The 17,818-nt window shown below is 45.5% G+C and overlaps 5 protein-coding genes across 7 annotated transcripts; 2 read left to right on the top strand and 3 right to left on the bottom strand.

Annotated features, from left to right (window-relative positions):
* Window positions 1-997: 997 nt before the first annotated feature.
* On the bottom strand, window positions 998-8,040 carry H257_15932. 2 transcript variants are annotated; one of them, XM_009844218.1, is made up of 11 exons: window positions 7,710-8,040; window positions 7,387-7,647; window positions 7,161-7,342; window positions 6,991-7,111; window positions 6,163-6,516; window positions 4,914-5,528; window positions 3,907-4,320; window positions 2,627-3,428; window positions 2,016-2,201; window positions 1,754-1,962; window positions 998-1,397 (listed from the first exon to the last, which is right to left on the bottom strand). In XM_009844218.1, exons 1-11 carry the CDS (start codon window positions 7,993-7,995, stop codon window positions 1,054-1,056), a joined length of 3,774 nt encoding a protein of 1,257 aa, XP_009842520.1. In that variant the 5' UTR covers window positions 7,996-8,040; the 3' UTR covers window positions 998-1,053. The 2 variants fall into 2 exon arrangements, with proteins under 2 accessions (XP_009842520.1, XP_009842519.1); XM_009844217.1 differs by lacking the exons at window positions 6,991-7,111; window positions 7,161-7,342; window positions 7,387-7,647; window positions 7,710-8,040 and adding an exon at window positions 6,651-6,833.
* A 402-nt stretch (window positions 8,041-8,442) lies between these two features.
* H257_15933 (hypothetical protein) lies at window positions 8,443-11,474 on the top strand. Its single transcript, XM_009844219.1, has 7 exons — window positions 8,443-8,713; window positions 8,761-8,877; window positions 8,925-9,042; window positions 9,090-9,235; window positions 9,816-9,927; window positions 11,073-11,251; window positions 11,295-11,474. The coding sequence occupies exons 1-7, from the start codon at window positions 8,447-8,449 to the stop codon at window positions 11,436-11,438; spliced, it is 1,083 nt and encodes a 360-aa protein (XP_009842521.1). The 5' UTR covers window positions 8,443-8,446; the 3' UTR covers window positions 11,439-11,474.
* Window positions 11,475-12,539: 1,065 nt separating this feature from the next.
* Window positions 12,540-14,121, bottom strand: H257_15934 (hypothetical protein). The gene has a single exon (XM_009844220.1). It carries the CDS (start codon window positions 14,086-14,088, stop codon window positions 12,667-12,669), a length of 1,422 nt encoding a protein of 473 aa, XP_009842522.1. The 5' UTR covers window positions 14,089-14,121; the 3' UTR covers window positions 12,540-12,666.
* An 894-nt stretch (window positions 14,122-15,015) lies between these two features.
* H257_15935 lies at window positions 15,016-16,528 on the top strand. Of its 2 annotated transcripts, XM_009844222.1 has the most exons (4): window positions 15,016-15,138; window positions 15,205-15,777; window positions 15,826-15,882; window positions 16,380-16,528. In XM_009844222.1, exons 1-4 carry the CDS (start codon window positions 15,037-15,039, stop codon window positions 16,434-16,436), a joined length of 789 nt encoding a protein of 262 aa, XP_009842524.1. In that variant the 5' UTR covers window positions 15,016-15,036; the 3' UTR covers window positions 16,437-16,528. The 2 variants fall into 2 exon arrangements, with proteins under 2 accessions (XP_009842524.1, XP_009842523.1); XM_009844221.1 differs by having other exon boundaries at window positions 15,205-15,882.
* Window positions 16,529-16,946: 418 nt separating this feature from the next.
* Window positions 16,947-17,613, bottom strand: H257_15936 (peptidyl-tRNA hydrolase). The gene has a single exon (XM_009844223.1). The coding sequence runs from the start codon at window positions 17,572-17,574 to the stop codon at window positions 17,008-17,010; it is 567 nt and encodes a 188-aa protein (XP_009842525.1). The 5' UTR covers window positions 17,575-17,613; the 3' UTR covers window positions 16,947-17,007.
* Window positions 17,614-17,818: the final 205 nt, after the last annotated feature.

A 17,818-nucleotide genomic window follows, 5' to 3' on the forward strand; every position in this document is an offset into this window, starting at 1 on the left:
CTATGGTTTCAACCTTGTGCGTCGGTGTGACGTTGTGTGTGCAGCTACCCTCGACATGGAAATGACTTACCACAGCCGTGCTTCACATGGGTAAAGTTCTCCCGTCGAGGACCTACCAGTACACACCGGAGTGGAGTGACGAACCACCGGCACCCGACAAGGGCGTGCTTTGGGCGTGCTCCTGCGAAATTTTGGTTTGCAACCAACAATTTATTCTGATATTTTTGACCAATAAATAGCCACAATCCCAAAAGTCGCTGTAAACGACCTCAAGGAGGTCGTCCAGAGCAAAAGTCGATGGAAATGATTTTGATTGGCTACTTTTCCAAAAACGCTGACACAAAAGTCGCTCCGAACACGCCCTAAACGTGACTTGATACTGTATTACGACGGGGGGCTGGCTTGCAAACTGACCATCGAACACAATCCTACGACTAAAGTCTCCAGGTCTTACTTAATGTACACGAGCTCGCCCCTATACTTAAGCTAGAGCGACTTGAAATATGAAACAGGCAAGTATGGTGGCCGTATATACCCAGTATTGCAGCCTTGTGGAGGTAGGTAGTACTAATAACGTTTTACTTGATATACAATTCTTTCAGCCAGTCGGAAGTTGAATTATTTATTCACAGTGAATAATACTGGTACATAATATTAATACTACTGTAGTACACAACAATAACCCTCTAACGTTATGGACGAATATCCAGTCTTCGCAGACTTGATCTCTTTCTTGAGGCACATGTTCAAGACGTATTTTCTGTTCGTGGGGACCACCGAATTCGAAGTAAGCTTCACTCATTCCTTGACCAGGTAGATATTCTATTGAAATCCTTAAAGAACTGCAAATATCTCTCTTTAATTCCCCTCATTTTGACTACTGTAGCTACTACACCAGCCATTAGTCATCGCTTCAAACTTCGTACTATGTACAATACATAAGACTCGTTCATCCAATATACACGAGTACGAAGTCCCAGACTCGATCTACCTCTCTCTCTCTCACAATGAGTGTTGTTTTCCAACCTTATTATTCATCTCGTTAACCTTTTCCTAGGGTTCTGGGATCGCCGTGTACTCGCGTCGGCGCATCACTTTGGCTCGCAATGGCGCGACGAGCAGCAGCAGCACCCCCGCGAGCACCGCGCCGCCGCCGCCTACCCATAGCCAGCTCATGCCCTTCTTCTTGGGGATCGAATGCAGCTGCTGCACCAATGCCTGGGTATGGTGGAGCTTAAACATTGTGTTGGGGGCTGGCGGGTTGCCATTGGCTTCAAATTGTACGGTAGCCGACACCACCTTATTGCTTTGTACCACCACCGCCCCATACATCACATGATGTGAACCCGGAAATAAACTCGACAAGGACGATTTCAACTTGTCCACCAGCGCATGCTCTATGTAATCGTCATTAGAGAGATATCCCATATATATATAATATATATAAGTCAAGGACGTGGGTAGGTAGGTATACCTATACAGTAATCCTACTAGTATACATATATATATATATATATCAGCCTCTCAAATTACCATATACTAGTACCAGACACAAACGCGTTCAAACTCGTGTAGGTAGGTAGGTACTGTGCACTGTATATATATATACACTAGCCATGGCCAAACTGTTGTCTATTAACTAATCCTACTAGTATATATATTATATATATCAGCCTCTCAATTTACGCATATATATATATATACATCAGCCTCTCAATCACCACATATATAATATATATATATATATATATACCAGACGCAACCGCGTTCAAACCCGTGTACTCTGCTGTAAACGCGACCACCGCCGACGTGAGCTTGGGGGACGGCGGCGGATCGACCTGAACCAACGCCGACGCCACGTCCGGATCGCCCACCAGCCGCCGCGCCCGCCATTTGGTGCCTGGGACAGACCATACATGCACGCCATGGACGTGCAACGCGGCGTGGTCGCCTACCGTGTGGCTATATCCAGAATCAGAATCAGAGAATAAGAGAATCAGAATCAGATATCGTACCCGTCGTCGTGAGTGGGATCAGCCCAAGATGGCCACCATTGGTTTTTAGCGTGGTAGAATTGCGTGTGCGGGTACGGAGCCGACGCGTTCCAGGGCGGGGACTTCGAGTGTTCAAACGAGTAGTGAGGCAGCGTACTCACGCCGCCGACGCCCATCTGCACCACCACAAACATGTCTTGGTGCATACTATATAGTACTACTAGTTAGTATAACCATTCCCAAACACCATGGGAAAACCACTGCATCGATATATATATATATATATATATATAGAACATCATATATATATATATAGAACATCATATATATATATATAGAACATCATATATATATATATATATATAGACCATCAAACATATATTAGACCACCAAACATATATATATATATATAAACCATCAAACATATAAATATTCCACCAAACAAATATGTAGACCACCAAACACATATATAGACCACCAAACATATATATATAAACCACCAAACATAGATACAAAAATACAGACCACTAAACACATGTACAAGATATATCGACCGCCACCAAACATATATATAATATATCACACCAATCACATATGATTGACTTTCAACAAGAATCAATACTCTTGTGTACCTGGGGGGTGTCGGGCGGTGCCACACAACTTGGGCAGGGGAGTCAATATATACCAGAGTATCCGTGGCATTCCAAATCACGCCGTATATATGCGTTGATCTGGGACTAATGTCATGATACGCAATATCACAGGCTGTAGAGTTGGTGCAAAACCCTGTCGCAACCACCGTCTGCGATGACGTTTTCTCCGTCTTGGCGACGGCAATATCGAGCCAGCCTTGGTCACGTGTCAATGGCACAAGGCGCAGTCGGGGGATCAAGTAGGCGGCGCCGTGGGGCATCGTCGCACTGATCTGAACATGGCCATACTGAAATGCAAACGATTCGGCTGTTCGAAACGACGCGGAATGGATCGGCGGCGCCATATCGGCGGCAGAGCTCACGTGCCCGCAGCCGGACGCCGCCGCCGCCGTGCATTTGCTCGGCACGTCCGTGCCCCACATGTCCATGTACCCCTCAAACAGCGACGCGTTGCCGACAATATCGGCACTTAGCGCCGGACGCAGGACCAGCGTCTTGTTGCGAACAAATCCGACTTGGCGGTGGTTTACATACATTTGAAACTCGCCGCCAGTGTTCATCGTGATCTCGGGCTTCCAGTGTCGCATATCCAGTGTCGCAAAGCTGTCGGAAAAGAGCAGCTTATCCCCGTCGACTTCTCTCGCCTGGCCAAATGACCCGTGATAAGTCCAGCTACTGGCGGCCGACGTGGCCCATACTGACACTTGATCGATTTCAAACCAAGATGCATCAGGTTTCGTACTCCACGTTGGTCCCCACTCTGGCAATGCCTTGTCAAATGCTACACAAGAACGGATGAATACATCATATATATATATCACATTGAGCCAATATTTAGATATATATATATATATAGGCGAACAGACGATTCAATACTTTGAAGTTACACCCATAGGATATTCGACCAATCAAAACTGAGCATTCATATGGCCAATCAAAAGCCACTTCTCTCCCACCATTCCACATATCGAATTCATAGACGATATGAATTCTTCTGCGTCACATGCGTTTCCATCCAATATTCATATATATATATATAAATATAAATAATATATATATATATATATATAGACAAAACCCATCGATCCATCGATCAATCAATACATGGATGGTTCGCGACTATAATCACACAAATGTCCACAGTTTAGTGGTAGTAAAAAGGAGACTATATATAAACATATACCCTTGGACTCATCCAAAGCCATATCCACATAAATATATATATATATATATAGATCCCATCTCGTATTGAATCGTACTTTCTTTATGGCGGCTCGACGAATCATTCCACGGTTTCCCATCCACATGATCTGGAAAGAAGCCGTCTGTGCCGCCCACGCGAAGCCCCACACTCAGGTAAAAATGCTGATCGAACGGCGCCTGGAGTCGCTGCTGGCGGTACGGCGACGTGTCGTTCGCAGGTCCCCACTGCGACTGCCACAGCGACGAAGTGCCGTACCCGTGGACGCGGCTTACAATGTTCTCCCGCGAGTCCACGTACATGTACAGCTCATGTTCGTCCCAGTATAGTCCATACAGGTGAAATCCGTCATCCGAGTCGTTGGTTTGGTTGTTCATCCGGTTAAATCGCGTGAGTTGCGGCGCCGATCCCGTCGACATGTTGAAAGGACCGTAATGCACGCGGCTTTCCACGGCTTGGCCATCCTCTCGACCTAAATATCTTGGTTATACATGGAAATACATGGCCTATTATACATCTATCCACACACAAACCCATCCAAACCACACACAGTTTTATCTATCCATATATATAATAGATATTGTAATCGTTCAGTTTTATCCATCCGTATATATCATAGATATTGTAATCGTTCAGTTTTATCTATCGATATATATAATAGATATTGTAATCGTTGAGTTGTATCTATCCATATATATAATAGATATTGTAATCGTTCAGTTTTATCTATCCATATATATAATAGATATTGTCAAGATATTTGATTCGAAATTGGAACGTGTGCTATTGACAATCGAATAAAAGCAAAATCACCAAATAATCGATAGGCAATCGATATATATATCGACCAATCAAAACCCACCACACGAATCCAGTAGCCAATCAAATTATCCACTCTTGGACCCTTTCAACATTAAAGTGTGTGAATGAGCCACTGACTGGACGAACATTTTTACATACAAACGTCAGTACAAACAATCGATATATATATAGATTAGAATCAACGCCCAAAACGACCCCCTTTTCATTGGATATATAAAAAACAACACTGTAATTCAAGTATACCTTCAAATAGGACAACCTCGCCGCTTTGAGGCCACTCGCCGTAGCTATCGTACTTGGGCAAAAGTCGAAACACTGGGCGGAGCCATTTGCCCGTGGGTACTTTCGCGCGTACTTCAACACGTCCATATCGAAAGCTAAAGCTCTTCTCGGTGCGGAGCGTAGCCGATCTAATAGGCGGCAAAATATTGGCCCCAGTGCCTGTCTGGAGGCATCCGTGGTTAAAATTCGACGTGCACAGTGTCGCAGGCGACGTGCCCCACAAATCGACCGTGCTATTATCGAGAAAGCCAACCACGGGCGCACTCAGCGTCGGCGCTAGCACGAGATGGCCATTGGCCACAAACGAATTGGCTTGGTCTGCCGTTGACATGTGCATAAACGAAGTGCGGTGACCTGTCATGGTGATCTCATGCTGCCATTTGGCCAGATCCAACGTGTCAAATGAGTCGGAAAACACCAAGCGCTCCGTAGGCAAAGTACATGGCGTGGTGCCAGCAAAGCAGGCTGATGACGTGGCAAAGCACGAGGCCGTCGACCGGTCGAAACATGTGGCCACAGTGTTTGCATAGGGACATGTCGTCGAGCAGTCAATCGTGGTCGTCGCGGTCGTTGTGTCTATTACAATGTACATTATATATATATATATATATATATATATGTACTAGAATGAATGGAAATCATATAATAGAATCGAAAACATTTCAACACTAATCGAGGACAATATTGAGAATTATAGATATGTACGAGAATGAAAATACTATAAATGTAGGAGAACATTCAAATACGACGACGACTACAAACTACTACAGTACTAGTACTAGTACTACTACTTTTGCACCATACAGTACTACTACTAGTACTAGTACTACTACATACTCCTGCACCCTACAGGGATACGTATACAAAAATACATATGCATAGCATTCATCGAATGCTCAAGAATCTCTCGTAACGTTGATGAGGTATCGATACATTCCACCATTCAATCTTTTTAGCCAATCCTATTGCAACCTGTATTCTTTTCCGCCAATCACATTCGTTTGTGAATCATAATGTTTCACCTACCCACCACCCCCCATCAAGACAAAATTGGCCCATTTGAGGAAACCACCGAATAATAATCATATACAACCAGTCCAATATTCAATTCTTTCAAAAAATCTCACTTCACCTGAATACATGCAATATATATATATATATATATATATATACAGCTAAATTCAACGCTCCCTATGCCAAGTCGAGTTACCGTCATATCGATGCACAGCGTTCTTCGAGTTGGTGAATGTCGTGAGTCCGCGGATACCCCACACTTTGACGCTGTCGACTTGCATGGCGGAGAAGTCGCTGGCTCGGCCCGAGTTTGTCCCATCTTGGTTGGTCGTCCACGACGGAAACCACTTATCTTTTTGATGGTAAAAGTTGGCCGCTGGGTACGAATCGTTCGTGTGCCAAGGTTTGTCCCCTTGGTCGTCTGGGAAGTACCCTGAATCGAGGAACCCCTTGGCGATGGACGTGCCGCCCACGGCCACATTCATGATTAAGTACATTTCCTGATCAAATGGCGCGTTGATTGGCCCTTCCTGGAAGTTGTTGAACGAGTCTACGTATATATATATATATGTTAAAATGAAATCGATTATTCGAAACTGGAGAATCGATGAAAAGAACAACCGCCAGAGCCAATCAAATCACGTCATGGAGAATATATTCTGCCAATCCAAACGTTTGACGTACCTCAAATTGGGCAAAACCATATATATATATGTACACGAATCATTGTAAAACATAGTGTGAAATACAAGATTCATAAATAGAGTTGAATCATCAAATCGAGTCGAACGCTACTGTATATGGCGATAGGACGGACTGTCCAGTCCAAATGAAATGGAGTGAAATGCACTATATATATATATATATATGCGACAACGTTCAGGGAGATACGTTTGTCCCCATAAACAACGTTTGTCCCAACACGAGGACATTTTTATATATATATATATATGCGACAACGTTCAGGGAGATACGTTTGTCCCCATAAAAAAACGTTTGTCCCAACACGAAGACATTTACATACCACTGGCGTTCCACGCGCCCGACTCGAGGCCAATGTCCCAAAATGATTTTTTCCCATATTCTGCGACCCGTGTGACAACGTTCTCGGGCGAGTCCACGTACGCATACATGTCATCTTCGTCCTAATAACGATATCGCATATGTCACAATGACTAGTCGAGTGGGACATACCCAGTAAAACCCAAACGTGTGAAACTCATCCCCATAGCTGCGGTGGTCGGGCAGCGCTTGCGTGTCGTTCACGGCCACGGGGTACCCGTCCTTGTTCCACGCTGGGCCAAAGTGAAAACACGCGGAAAACCGATTGTTCCCAATGGGGTTGCCCTTGTCGTCCGTGTAGTCGGGGCCATTCCCTATTCTACATTATACAAACGGATACATGGACGGACGGACGTACCTCGGGACTCCATGATGTCTAGCTCGCCCGACGATGGCCATGGCCCGTATCGGTTGTCTTTCGCCATCATCCAAATGCCAGGCCAAAGCCAATCGCCCCGTGGCAACTTTGTCCGCACTTCAACACGCCCGTATTTGAATGAAAAGCTCTCCATAGTTTGAATCCGCGCGCTTTGCACTGGCGGCAAAATGTCGTGGCCGTTCGCTTCCTTGCGACATCCTGCAAACTGAGGCGAACTGCACGAACTATACGGAGAAGTTCCTAGAATATAACATGACAAACCGTGCATGAGGGCGACGGGGTCCTAGCGAGAAATACTCTACCCCATAGATCCATCACTCCGTTCTCGATGGTTTCGCGACCGTATGCTTCGTCCGTCAACGTCGCACGAAGATGGAGCTTGCCGTCCTTCACGTACGAGTTGTTGCGGCTGTTTACATACACTTCAAACTCGCGGTTGCCGTTCCCACCCAACGTGATGTCGTGCTTCCACACGGACAAGTCGAAGGTCGAGTCAAAGTCCTCCTCGAAGATCAAGTACTCTTCCTTGACCGCTAGAGCTGTCACCATGGAAGTCACCGCGGCGGCGGCGGCGGCAACGACCCGCATGTTCTTATCAACCGTGGAAAGTCTCAAATGAACATGATGTTGAAGGGGATTTCCACAATGCTAACGATTGTAGCGACCATTTCGAAATCTTTCTCATATTATTCAACGCCAATACAAATCTCTATATATGCTATTGATTGTATAAAAATTTCGTGGCAAGGATTCTGTATATCTCTATTAAGTTCGATTTGCAAACACAAAAAAACTATTTTTGATATCTTTTTTGGGTATGTTGTAGTAGCGTTCTCGTCGACAAGAAGAATAGAAAACATTTTTTTAGCAGTCGTTTTAAGTACGACATATTGCGTCCTTTTTTTTTCGAACGACCCACTCGCTTCAACTTGACCAACCTCGCTTTGGATTGGCTAAAATAAAATCCGATTTCAACCAATCCGACGGAGTTTCTTATCCGGCCTGCCCCGATTTATCCGGTTGTTTCATTTGCTTCGACATGTTGCGCACGCCGGTAGCCCATGCCGAAATGAACGACGCCATTGCGTTCCTACAGCGCCAGATCGACGGCCTAAAGTCGAAGGAACCACAATGCATTGAAGAGCTAGATGCAGCCATAGACTCCCCCGACGTATCCATGGAGGATTTGCTTGTGTTCGACAAGGGCCAGTTCCCATTGACACGCGAGTTGTGGAACACCATTGGGCCAAAGGTACCACCAGCGCTTGTACAGGCATACCACGAGTACAAAGCACTACGACAATTGGTAAGCGCTCAATAAATATTGCTTCGTCATGCTCATACGACGCCCAGGCAGCGTCCTCGGCACCCCATGACAGAGTCGACCACGACTCGATGGTACCGTCGACGCCGACTGCATCCGTTAAAAACGACGAAGTCGATGGGGACAGTACGCCTATTCCCGCCGAGGTAGGATGCTTACATCCCACGACAGTGCCGCCGCATGAGTGTATTAGGTCTCGTCGACACCGTTGCCCGCTCCACCTCGGACGGTTGAAGAGGACGACACCGCGACAGTCGCGACCACGACCTCGCATCCACCACGCACTTCCACTCGCATTCGATCAAAGCAGCGTACGTCCATCGTCCTCTTTCCGTCGTTTCTCATGCGTTCATAGTAGTAGAACCGCCGCCGCCACCGCCATCGCCATCGCCGTCAACCCGCGCGACGTCCGTGGCCGAGAATCACGACGAAGAAGAAGACCCAGATAGCGAGTCCGACATGCACGCGCCCCTGGTGAACCTACGGAAACGACCTCCCCTCCAGGTATCGTTTACAATCTCGACAATCCTATATATATGTATATATGTATTAGTCTCTGAATTCGTAATATATATATACTTCTAATGATAGAGGTATGCATGTCGTATTTTGATTGGATGCTTCAAAATACATACGTATTTGATGCATCCACATCTCGAATATATATATATATTATTCTCTGAATGAGTAATATATATATATATATACATTAAACGATAGAGGTATGCGTGTCGTATTTTGATTCGATGCTTCAAAATACGTATTTGATGCATCCACATCACGAATATATATATATATTATTCTCTTTATGCGTAATAATATATATACATTAAACGATAGAGGTATGCGTGTCGTATTTTGATTGGATGCTTCAAAATACATACATCTTTGATGCCTCCACATCTCGAACATTTTGTTTGGTCGGTGGGTAGCAAGGGGTCAAGGATGAGACACATCGAATATAAAACTATATTTTGGATTGCTTTCGTCCCAGTATAAATAATATTCGATATTTCTTTCATTTTAGTGTGAATATTGATTGCACCGTGCTGTTTAATATATTGTGTATTGTGTTGTTGTGTAGGTGGACGATCGTGACAATGATGACACGCCAAACGATGACGACGGTGACGACAGCGGTGACGACGCCGACTCTGCGTCGTCCACCAAGCAGTCCAAGTCTAAACGTCAATTGGGTACCGTTTCTGCATCCTTTTGTTGCCCGTTGAGCCGATATGGGATTGGCTACTACATATATATATCCTTGTATTTTTTCCATTTTTGCACAAAAATATATATATATATATATTGTCCGTGTACCCAAACTTGGACGTTTGCGCTAAATCGATCGATGTTTTCCTCTTTGTATACGAACTATTGTATAAACAGACTTGTGCTGTGGTGATTGTATTCGTGCGAATATTTAGGAGTCTCACACTATATTCGATGTCGAGACTGGAGATTTCTCCTCTAAAATCTGATTGGCTCAATCGTCCTTATGCCGATGATTCTCATGTATTTGGTGTTGTGTCGAAGAGTGGATTTTGATTGGCCACTTGATTCATGTTCTGGATTGTGATTGGTCGATAGATCGCTTGTCTGTCGATTTGGATCTTCTGCTCGTTCGATTGAGCACTCCCATTTCGAATATAGCATTGTGCTTTCCAGCTATATTTGGTGTTTTCATTCGACGAAATCGTCATTTTACTTGAACTAACTATACTCACTGTGACTACTGTCCGATACAACGTTGAACTGTTTGTGAATGGAGAAGCTTGGCAAATGCACCGGATACGCCTGTCATTTGATTGGTCGAACGTTTTTTATTCGAAATTTTCATTGGCTACTTTGTTCCGTCGATTATTGTACTTTCGAGTGAAATTTCGTGTTGTGGTTTCTCGTTGGAATTTAAATCGATTTGATTGGCTACTTCAGATGAGCTCAAAATTATTAGCCAATCAAAACCTTCTCAATGAAATTCAACCAATCAGATCGATTGCGGATCGGTTTGGTCAGCGAGATTTGATTGCACCCAAATTTGTATCAAATCGACAATACTCTTGGACTACTTTTGTGTCGTTTCGCCAAATCTATCGATCGAATTTATTCTTTGTACTGACTTTTGTATGTAAAAAGGTGTCTTGGGGTGATTGACATTTCACGAAATAAAAATTCATGTACGAATTCGACGTAGATGATGGTTGTTTCCTGCATCTATTATCTGATTGGCTCAATTCTGCCGATGAGTCTTGTGTATATTTTTAATGTATGATATTCTCCATATCGCTCCAGTTTAGAATATAAACACACACTGCAATACCATATGACGATGGATGAGTAGGCAAACTCGGTCGTCCGCGCAAAGGGGCGCCGGCTCGGGGGTCGGCTGTCCGCGCGTCGGCTCGCCAGGTGTCCAAGCCATCCACGGATGACGACAATATCACATCCTCCCCATCGAAACCATCGGTAGCTGCCGCCAGTCGAAGCCGCAAAAAGAAGGCCGCCGCTGAACCAATCACGGTACTATTGTATGAGAAAGAAGAAGTCTTATATATGGACACAGCAGCAGGATGAAACGACTCCCACGAGACGCAAGTCGGCGCGACGGGCAGCCGCGTCGGCCGCCGCCGCCGCCGCCCCGCCCCCTCCGACAAAGACTGCGACCCAGCGCAAGAAGAAACACCATCACGACCACAGCGACGGATAGAAGAATAATCCGTAGATAATAAAGTATTACCCATCTATTTGTACCCAATTTATATATATATATATAATATCCTGGTCCAGGAGATCTATACCTACGTAACTTCAAGTCGGAGTAAATCAGGTTTTGGAGCTTACATTGTAAGGAGCTGACAGTTTTAAGGGTACAGCAAGATGGGGAATACGGTATTATGTACTAGTATGCTACGAGACATACAGTAGTACTACTAGGTACTAGTATGCAATAGGATGACGAGTCCAATTCCAGAGTCCACTGTTGATTACGTAATCATTTCACTTGTTCTCATCATACATATTGTTGTGTTTATTCTAAACTGGAGCGACATCGACAACTACCGTACGCTAGTCGGGTGATCCCAGCATAGACGGTTGATGCCTACACCAGGGCCCCATGCCCTGAATAACCTTTCTATAGTGTATACTCCGTATATATACTATTAATAGTATCAAAATCCACTGTCTATAACAGTTGGCAGATCGCACTGAACTTGTCAAAATCGAAATGTTCCAATTTTCGAGTTTTGTGCGTCCAAATTTCATATCATTACTACTGTACTAACGTTAACCTTAGTACTTGGAACACCCCCTTAAATAAGCCATTGGGAATCGAGTGTTTGGTGGCAAAAGAAGTGGGCCGTTTTGGTCCAACTCTTTTATGGAAGTTTTATCACTCGGAAATTGAATAATTTTTCCAAAATTCAGCTGGCATCCAGGCAACTTTGAAGATACTTTTTTATCCTCTACAGTATGATACTTTGGGATATTTTTGTAGCCTTGCCAGAAACGAAGTTATAATTTTATGCTGTCGCATCCCGGCCACCCCTTAACGTTTGTGTTTTCCACTTGTACATATCTCAAGAGCGGTTTAATCCAACTGAAATCCGATTTCTACTATTGTGCATTTCACCCAAATTTGGACTTGTGAGGCATTTCGCCAAATATGTAGCGTTCGAATCCATTGGATCCAATTCTTAAGCTTGTACTACATACACACTATAAAATACAATGTTTAGTATCTATATATTTATTTGCCCAATGCGGAGGGATGATTGGTAGAAAATCAACAGGTCGTGATTTGACTATTGTTGTTTCTTCCATTCTCATAAAAGTTGCTGTTAACGGTTTCGAATCGATTTGACGTACAACAAGAAGCACACCACAGCATTCAAATACACGATATGCATACATTGGCTAACTGTTAGTCATAATAACTACAATGCAGCGTTGGCATTGATGACAAAGATCGATTGGTTGGCCGAGCTGCCCGTGGTCGTGACATCGCCGTCGATCGTTTTGCTCTTGGATGAAGACATCGCCCACTTCCGTCGCAAATACATGACCGCGGCCAAGATCACTCCCAGACCAGCGGCAATTCCCGCGACCACGAAGATGGACTCCACCGTCGACGACGCATCCGACCCAGTCGAGGCTTCGCTCGATGCGCTGGCGGACGGGGTATGGGTGGGGGTGTAGCCTTCCTGCTTCATCTGAAACGACATCAACGTGTCCAGAGTTGAGAACTTGGCCAGCTCCGCAAACGTTACCCCTGTCTTATCGTAAAACACACAAACGGGAGCTTGGCTCAAGATGCGCTGGACGTCGGCAAACATGATTTGGCAGGCTGGCGAAGAAGCGAAATTCTGGAGCTGGGGCATGGTCGGGTAGGCGTTGGTGCGGCGGAGCATATCGTCCAATGCAAACCCAGACGCATTCGTGCAGGCCGAATACACTGGGAGCGATTGGATTGTGGACGTAACCGACGCGATCTGGCTCACATCGCATGGAACGATGGTTCGTTGCGGGGCGATGAGGGTACTTTGCGGCACCGCAATAGCAACGGACGACTTGTCTTGGGCGCGGCGGTACGCGGTGAGTTCCACGAGCGATGGAAAGCTAGCTTGTTTGGCTAGGGGTTCTCCAGGGTAGAAGTTGCAGTTTGGCGTGGTGTGGGCGATGATTTGAACCAAGTCAAAGTACACGACTGAGCAAGCTTCGGCCTTGGTGAATAAATCCACTTGGGCGTCCGTGACGGTCGCGCCTTTGGTCAAGACGTAGTCAATCAGTTTGAACCCGGGCGTCGTGGCATCGCACGCGTTGATGACGTTTTGAGGGAGTTCATTGAACGTCGCTTTGATGCTGTCAAGGGACACTTGGGTGCATGCTGCCAACGGGGTCGCTGGAACGGATGCAACGCTGGCAGTCGGAGATGCAGCCTTGTCCTGGTCTTTCGTCGGCGCGACGGTTTTACTCTGGGGTGTAGTCTTTTCCTGGTCTTTACGATAGGCCACGAGTTCCTTGAGCGACGGAAACCCGGCTTGTTTGGCGATGGGCTGACCTGGGTAAGATTCACACGATTCCGTGCGCCCGACAATCTGCGTTAAGTCGTAGTACACAACCTTGCAAGCTTCTGCCTTGGTAAACAGGTCAACTTGTGCGTCTGTGGGCACGGCACCGGCGCCTGTAAAGTAGTCGATGAGCTTAAACCCAGGAGTGGCGGCGTCGCACGCGGACGTGATCTGAGTGGGAAGCTCATCGTACGTGGCTTTGATGCCATCGAGGGTGGCTTTGGTACATGGCGGAAGAGCTGATGCTACCGCAGCTGTGGCACCCAGGAGTCCGAGCACAGATTTCATGGCAAGATGGAAAATGGAATGAGCAGTTCGCCAATTCCTTTCCACTGACGACTTTCCTTGCGTTTCAGTACATCGAGGTTTAAACGTCACGTTATATCGTATGAGGTGATGGCATACACGACGTTTTACCGCTATTTAGATTAAACGTAAGCAATAGGGGCTTGGTATATTACTAAAAACGGCTTTAATTGACAAACACGGCTTCGCCTCTTGGTTTTTGTATGCCAGCGAACCTGCTACGAAACCAACTGGTAAGTTGCCTCCATACAAACATCAAGTGCCTGTGAGGCATCGTATAAGCTGGACGTTAGAGCCATGGCCTTTGCATTGCACAGTTCCTTTCCACGAACGTTCCATTCGCCACACTGTCTTATCCAATACTACTTCAAGTACTAGTTCTATGTACTGTACTACTAGTATACTGGTACAGTACTTCAAAGTACTATACTAGTACTACTAGTATACTATTAATAGTTATTAATAGTACAGCTAACGTTAACGAAATCACCTTACAGTGTTTACGAGTATGTAGTTCAGGTAGTACTTTGATTTAACGTTATGTAGTTAAGATAGTAGTATGACACCAATGCCTCGTCTTGACTCTATCCCGTCAAGTCATGCCGTCCAAATTATGAAATATGATGCACATCCCCCAGGATACAATTAAAGAGGTTTATCCGGCTCAATGCCAAATACGGATAGCATTATCCGTATGAACTCAAGTGAAGTCACTTTTGGCATTTTAGTCCTCGACTAACAACGGTGAGCATTTCGTGTCGCGATGGGTCCATCACTTTGATATTAAAATGATTCTAGAATTACGTTTAATTAAAATAAATAGTTTTGAATGACATTTTTCACCAAATATACCGTTTCCCATGTGATCAAGATATACGACCGAAATGGCCTTCATCTTACTGTTATTATTAACGGTGGCACACGATCAAGATGGCTCGGACGGCCGTGTTGCTGGGGTCTGCGTCCTGCGGGTTGTGTGCTGGCCTGGTGTACCTCAATAAGCAGTTGGCTTGGATTGGCATATTTGGTCTGGTTAGTCTGCTTATCTGCGTTATAATTCACTATGTATGTCGTATTCCTCAAACATGAACGTCCTAGCTCTTCTTCGTCGTTCGGACATGCGTTGTGCCTGCATTGTCGACGCGATACGTGGCGTGGTACCGCTCCACGAACGACGGAGACGCCAAGCTCTTGTGGTGCAACACAGCAGTGTCGTTGGTGCACTCTGGCTTGTCCGCCGCGCTAAGTATCACCGTGCTGGCAATCGACCCCATTCAAGACTGGGTGCATTCGTGTTCGCCACTGGCCGTCATATGTCTCTCAGTGTCCACAGGGTACTTCATCTATGACTTTTACGACATGGTCGTGGGGGCTCTTTACGTCCGCGCCCATGGCATCCTTGTCCACCACATCATGGTCACAACCTGCTACGTCATGGCATTGCACTGCAAAGTAGCTGTGCCGTACCTTGTGGTGATGTTGCTGCTAGAGATCAACTCGATCTGGCTCCACTCTCGCAAACTCATGTCCATGGTTGGGTTCACTTTGGCGAATCGGGTGTATGCGATGACGTGGCACGCGCTGTGGCTTTCATTTTACACCACGCGTGTGCTTCTACCGTTCGCAGTGCACGTAGGCGTCACGTTGGACCGCCACCGGTTCCCCCATGTGGTACGACGGACGACCATCATTCGTATCGTGACACGAGTGTTTGTGTAGAGTCAGTTTGCAGTTGCCTTTGGCGGCACCGGTGTCCTCCACGTACTGAATTACCTGGTAACGTTATTGTCTTTTTATTACCTCAATTTTGGGACTTTTGTGCCAAATGTTCGCCAAAACTATATCGTTCGATTCGTTGGACGACTGACTTTTGTAAGAGTTGTGAATTCGCTATTTTAAACTCCTAAAATTCGTGTGGTTTGTGTAATATATTGTGTTCAATATTGAATCAAGCTGGATTTCTGATTGGTTGAATATACTTGTCCCTTGTGTAATAGCCAATCAAATCCTCTCAAAATTGGATTAGCCAATAGCGTCGCGATTCGTGATTCGATGAGATTCGATTCCGGAAATTTGTACCGAATCATCCACAATATCACACTGAAGTCACTAACTCGATATGGAATTGGTCGAAGAGTGGATTTGATTGGCTACTTGATTAGTTATCTGGGATTTGATTGGTCGATCAATTGTCTGCCAATTTGGTGCTACTCATAAATATATGTCAAGTCGCCATATTCGTAAACGATGGCTCACGCTTATGCGGTGTGTAGGTGTATGTGGGGTGCAGCAAAGCGTACAACAAGGAAAGACACTTGAAACACAAGTAAAGCTAATAGACGGGATTTTGCGATTGAACGAAACATATACACAGCTTCTTATGGCCTCTCGGCATTGACCCATCCATTCCGATATACTACGTAGTATATATATATATATATATATAGTTACATCACCATGTGTGACTGCAAAAAGTAGTATTGTGTTTTCGATGCGTGCCGTCGACCATTGAGGAGTACTCGTAATATGGGCTATTCTTTAGCATTATAATTGGACGAGATATCAACTAAGTGGCACATCAACATCTCAATTGGTATTTCACGCAACAACTTCACATGTCGTGTGACGACTCACACAACTAGAATAACTATACATTGTACTAGTACTGTACAGTAAGTGTAATCAAACAACTGGATATCGATTGATAGGATTTGCGTTGCATTCTTGCATTCGCATAACGAATAGGATGTTGAAGTTGGTCATAAGGAACTGGTTCGGCCGTTTCATCTCACATAAGAGGCAGAGTAATGTGTCATTGTAGTACACTTTTGCAATTCATTCCCATGTCTACATTAGACTGAACAATACACGAGGTAGTGCTGTTATATTTTCAAACCCCAATTACATGAGCTTCAAGTGTTTGGTGAGTTTATCGATGGCCCCAATGGACGCTGGTCCTACGGCCAAGACTGTCTTCGAGTCTGGGGCAATCTGCGTCCGTCCGGCATCCACGACGATATAATGCACGAGTCCGAGTTCCTTGGCGCGACGTGCCAACTCCAGCATCTCTTCCTCCGATTCGACCTTGAGCGCGACTTTGGCCTGCCCTAGCGTTTCCCAGCACTCGATCGCATGTGGCGTGCGCTTCACCGCCCGCTTGTACGCACCGAGGGTGGCGTGGCCGCACTGAGCGGCTACTTTGCCTTTGCCCATCTTCAAGTCGTTGCGAACCACCAGCACCATCTTGTGCGGTTCCCACTTGAGGACGTCCTCGTCAGCTCGAGCACCGTCGTCGCTGTCGTCACCGTTGCTGTCTTCCTCGGCATCTTCTTTCTCGTGACTCGTCTGTCTCTGCACTGGCTCGGCCTTTGCGTTAGATGGCTTCTCGGGCGACTTGCCAGGGGACAAGTACCAGTGGCTGGCTGCGCCAAGCGCAAACGCGGCGCCCCATTTCACAAGGTCGTCCATGTTGCTGATGCTGTGTTGATTGTGACCACTGCAAGTTGGATCGATGGATTCTGGCCAATAGGAGGGAAAGTTGAATTCATGTCTTTATTTCATTGGACGTATGAGATATGGCCAATCGAATATTGTTGAGTTTAGTCTAAACTGGAATGTACACAAGAATCGGCAGAAGGATTTAGCCAATCAGATTGCAGGAAACCACCATCAACGTCAAATTAGTGTGTGACATGAATTAGTGTGATACCAG

Source organism: Aphanomyces astaci (assembly GCF_000520075.1).
Source record: "Aphanomyces astaci strain APO3 unplaced genomic scaffold supercont1.77, whole genome shotgun sequence".
In the NCBI taxonomy this organism is placed as follows: Eukaryota; Oomycota; class Saprolegniomycetes; order Saprolegniales; family Verrucalvaceae; genus Aphanomyces; species Aphanomyces astaci.

What these genes read in the sequence shown, in the direction of transcription:
- H257_15932 (XM_009844218.1), bottom strand. Translation starts at nt 7,995, where the DNA reads ATGCGGGTCGTTGCCGCCGCCGCCGCCGCGGTGACTTCCATGGTGACA. An exon ending in CGAGGTTGTCCTATTTGAAG is followed by an intron (nt 4,321 to 4,913) that starts GTATACTTGAAT and finishes CAAGATATTTAG; the next exon opens with GTCGAGAGGATGGCCAAGCC. An exon ending in TTTGAACGCGGTTGCGTCTG is followed by an intron (nt 1,398 to 1,753) that starts GTATATATATAT and finishes ACGATTACATAG; the next exon opens with AGCATGCGCTGGTGGACAAG.
- H257_15933 (XM_009844219.1), top strand. Translation starts at nt 8,447, where the DNA reads ATGTTGCGCACGCCGGTAGCCCATGCCGAAATGAACGACGCCATTGCG. An exon ending in GTACGCCTATTCCCGCCGAG is followed by an intron (nt 8,878 to 8,924) that starts GTAGGATGCTTA and finishes TGAGTGTATTAG; the next exon opens with GTCTCGTCGACACCGTTGCC. An exon ending in TCGCATTCGATCAAAGCAGC is followed by an intron (nt 9,043 to 9,089) that starts GTACGTCCATCG and finishes CGTTCATAGTAG; the next exon opens with TAGAACCGCCGCCGCCACCG.
- H257_15934 (XM_009844220.1), bottom strand. Translation starts at nt 14,088, where the DNA reads ATGAAATCTGTGCTCGGACTCCTGGGTGCCACAGCTGCGGTAGCATCA.
- H257_15935 (XM_009844222.1), top strand. Translation starts at nt 15,037, where the DNA reads ATGGCTCGGACGGCCGTGTTGCTGGGGTCTGCGTCCTGCGGGTTGTGT. An exon ending in GGATTGGCATATTTGGTCTG is followed by an intron (nt 15,139 to 15,204) that starts GTTAGTCTGCTT and finishes TGAACGTCCTAG; the next exon opens with CTCTTCTTCGTCGTTCGGAC. An exon ending in GCCACCGGTTCCCCCATGTG is followed by an intron (nt 15,778 to 15,825) that starts GTACGACGGACG and finishes GTGTTTGTGTAG; the next exon opens with AGTCAGTTTGCAGTTGCCTT.
- H257_15936 (XM_009844223.1), bottom strand. Translation starts at nt 17,574, where the DNA reads ATGGACGACCTTGTGAAATGGGGCGCCGCGTTTGCGCTTGGCGCAGCC.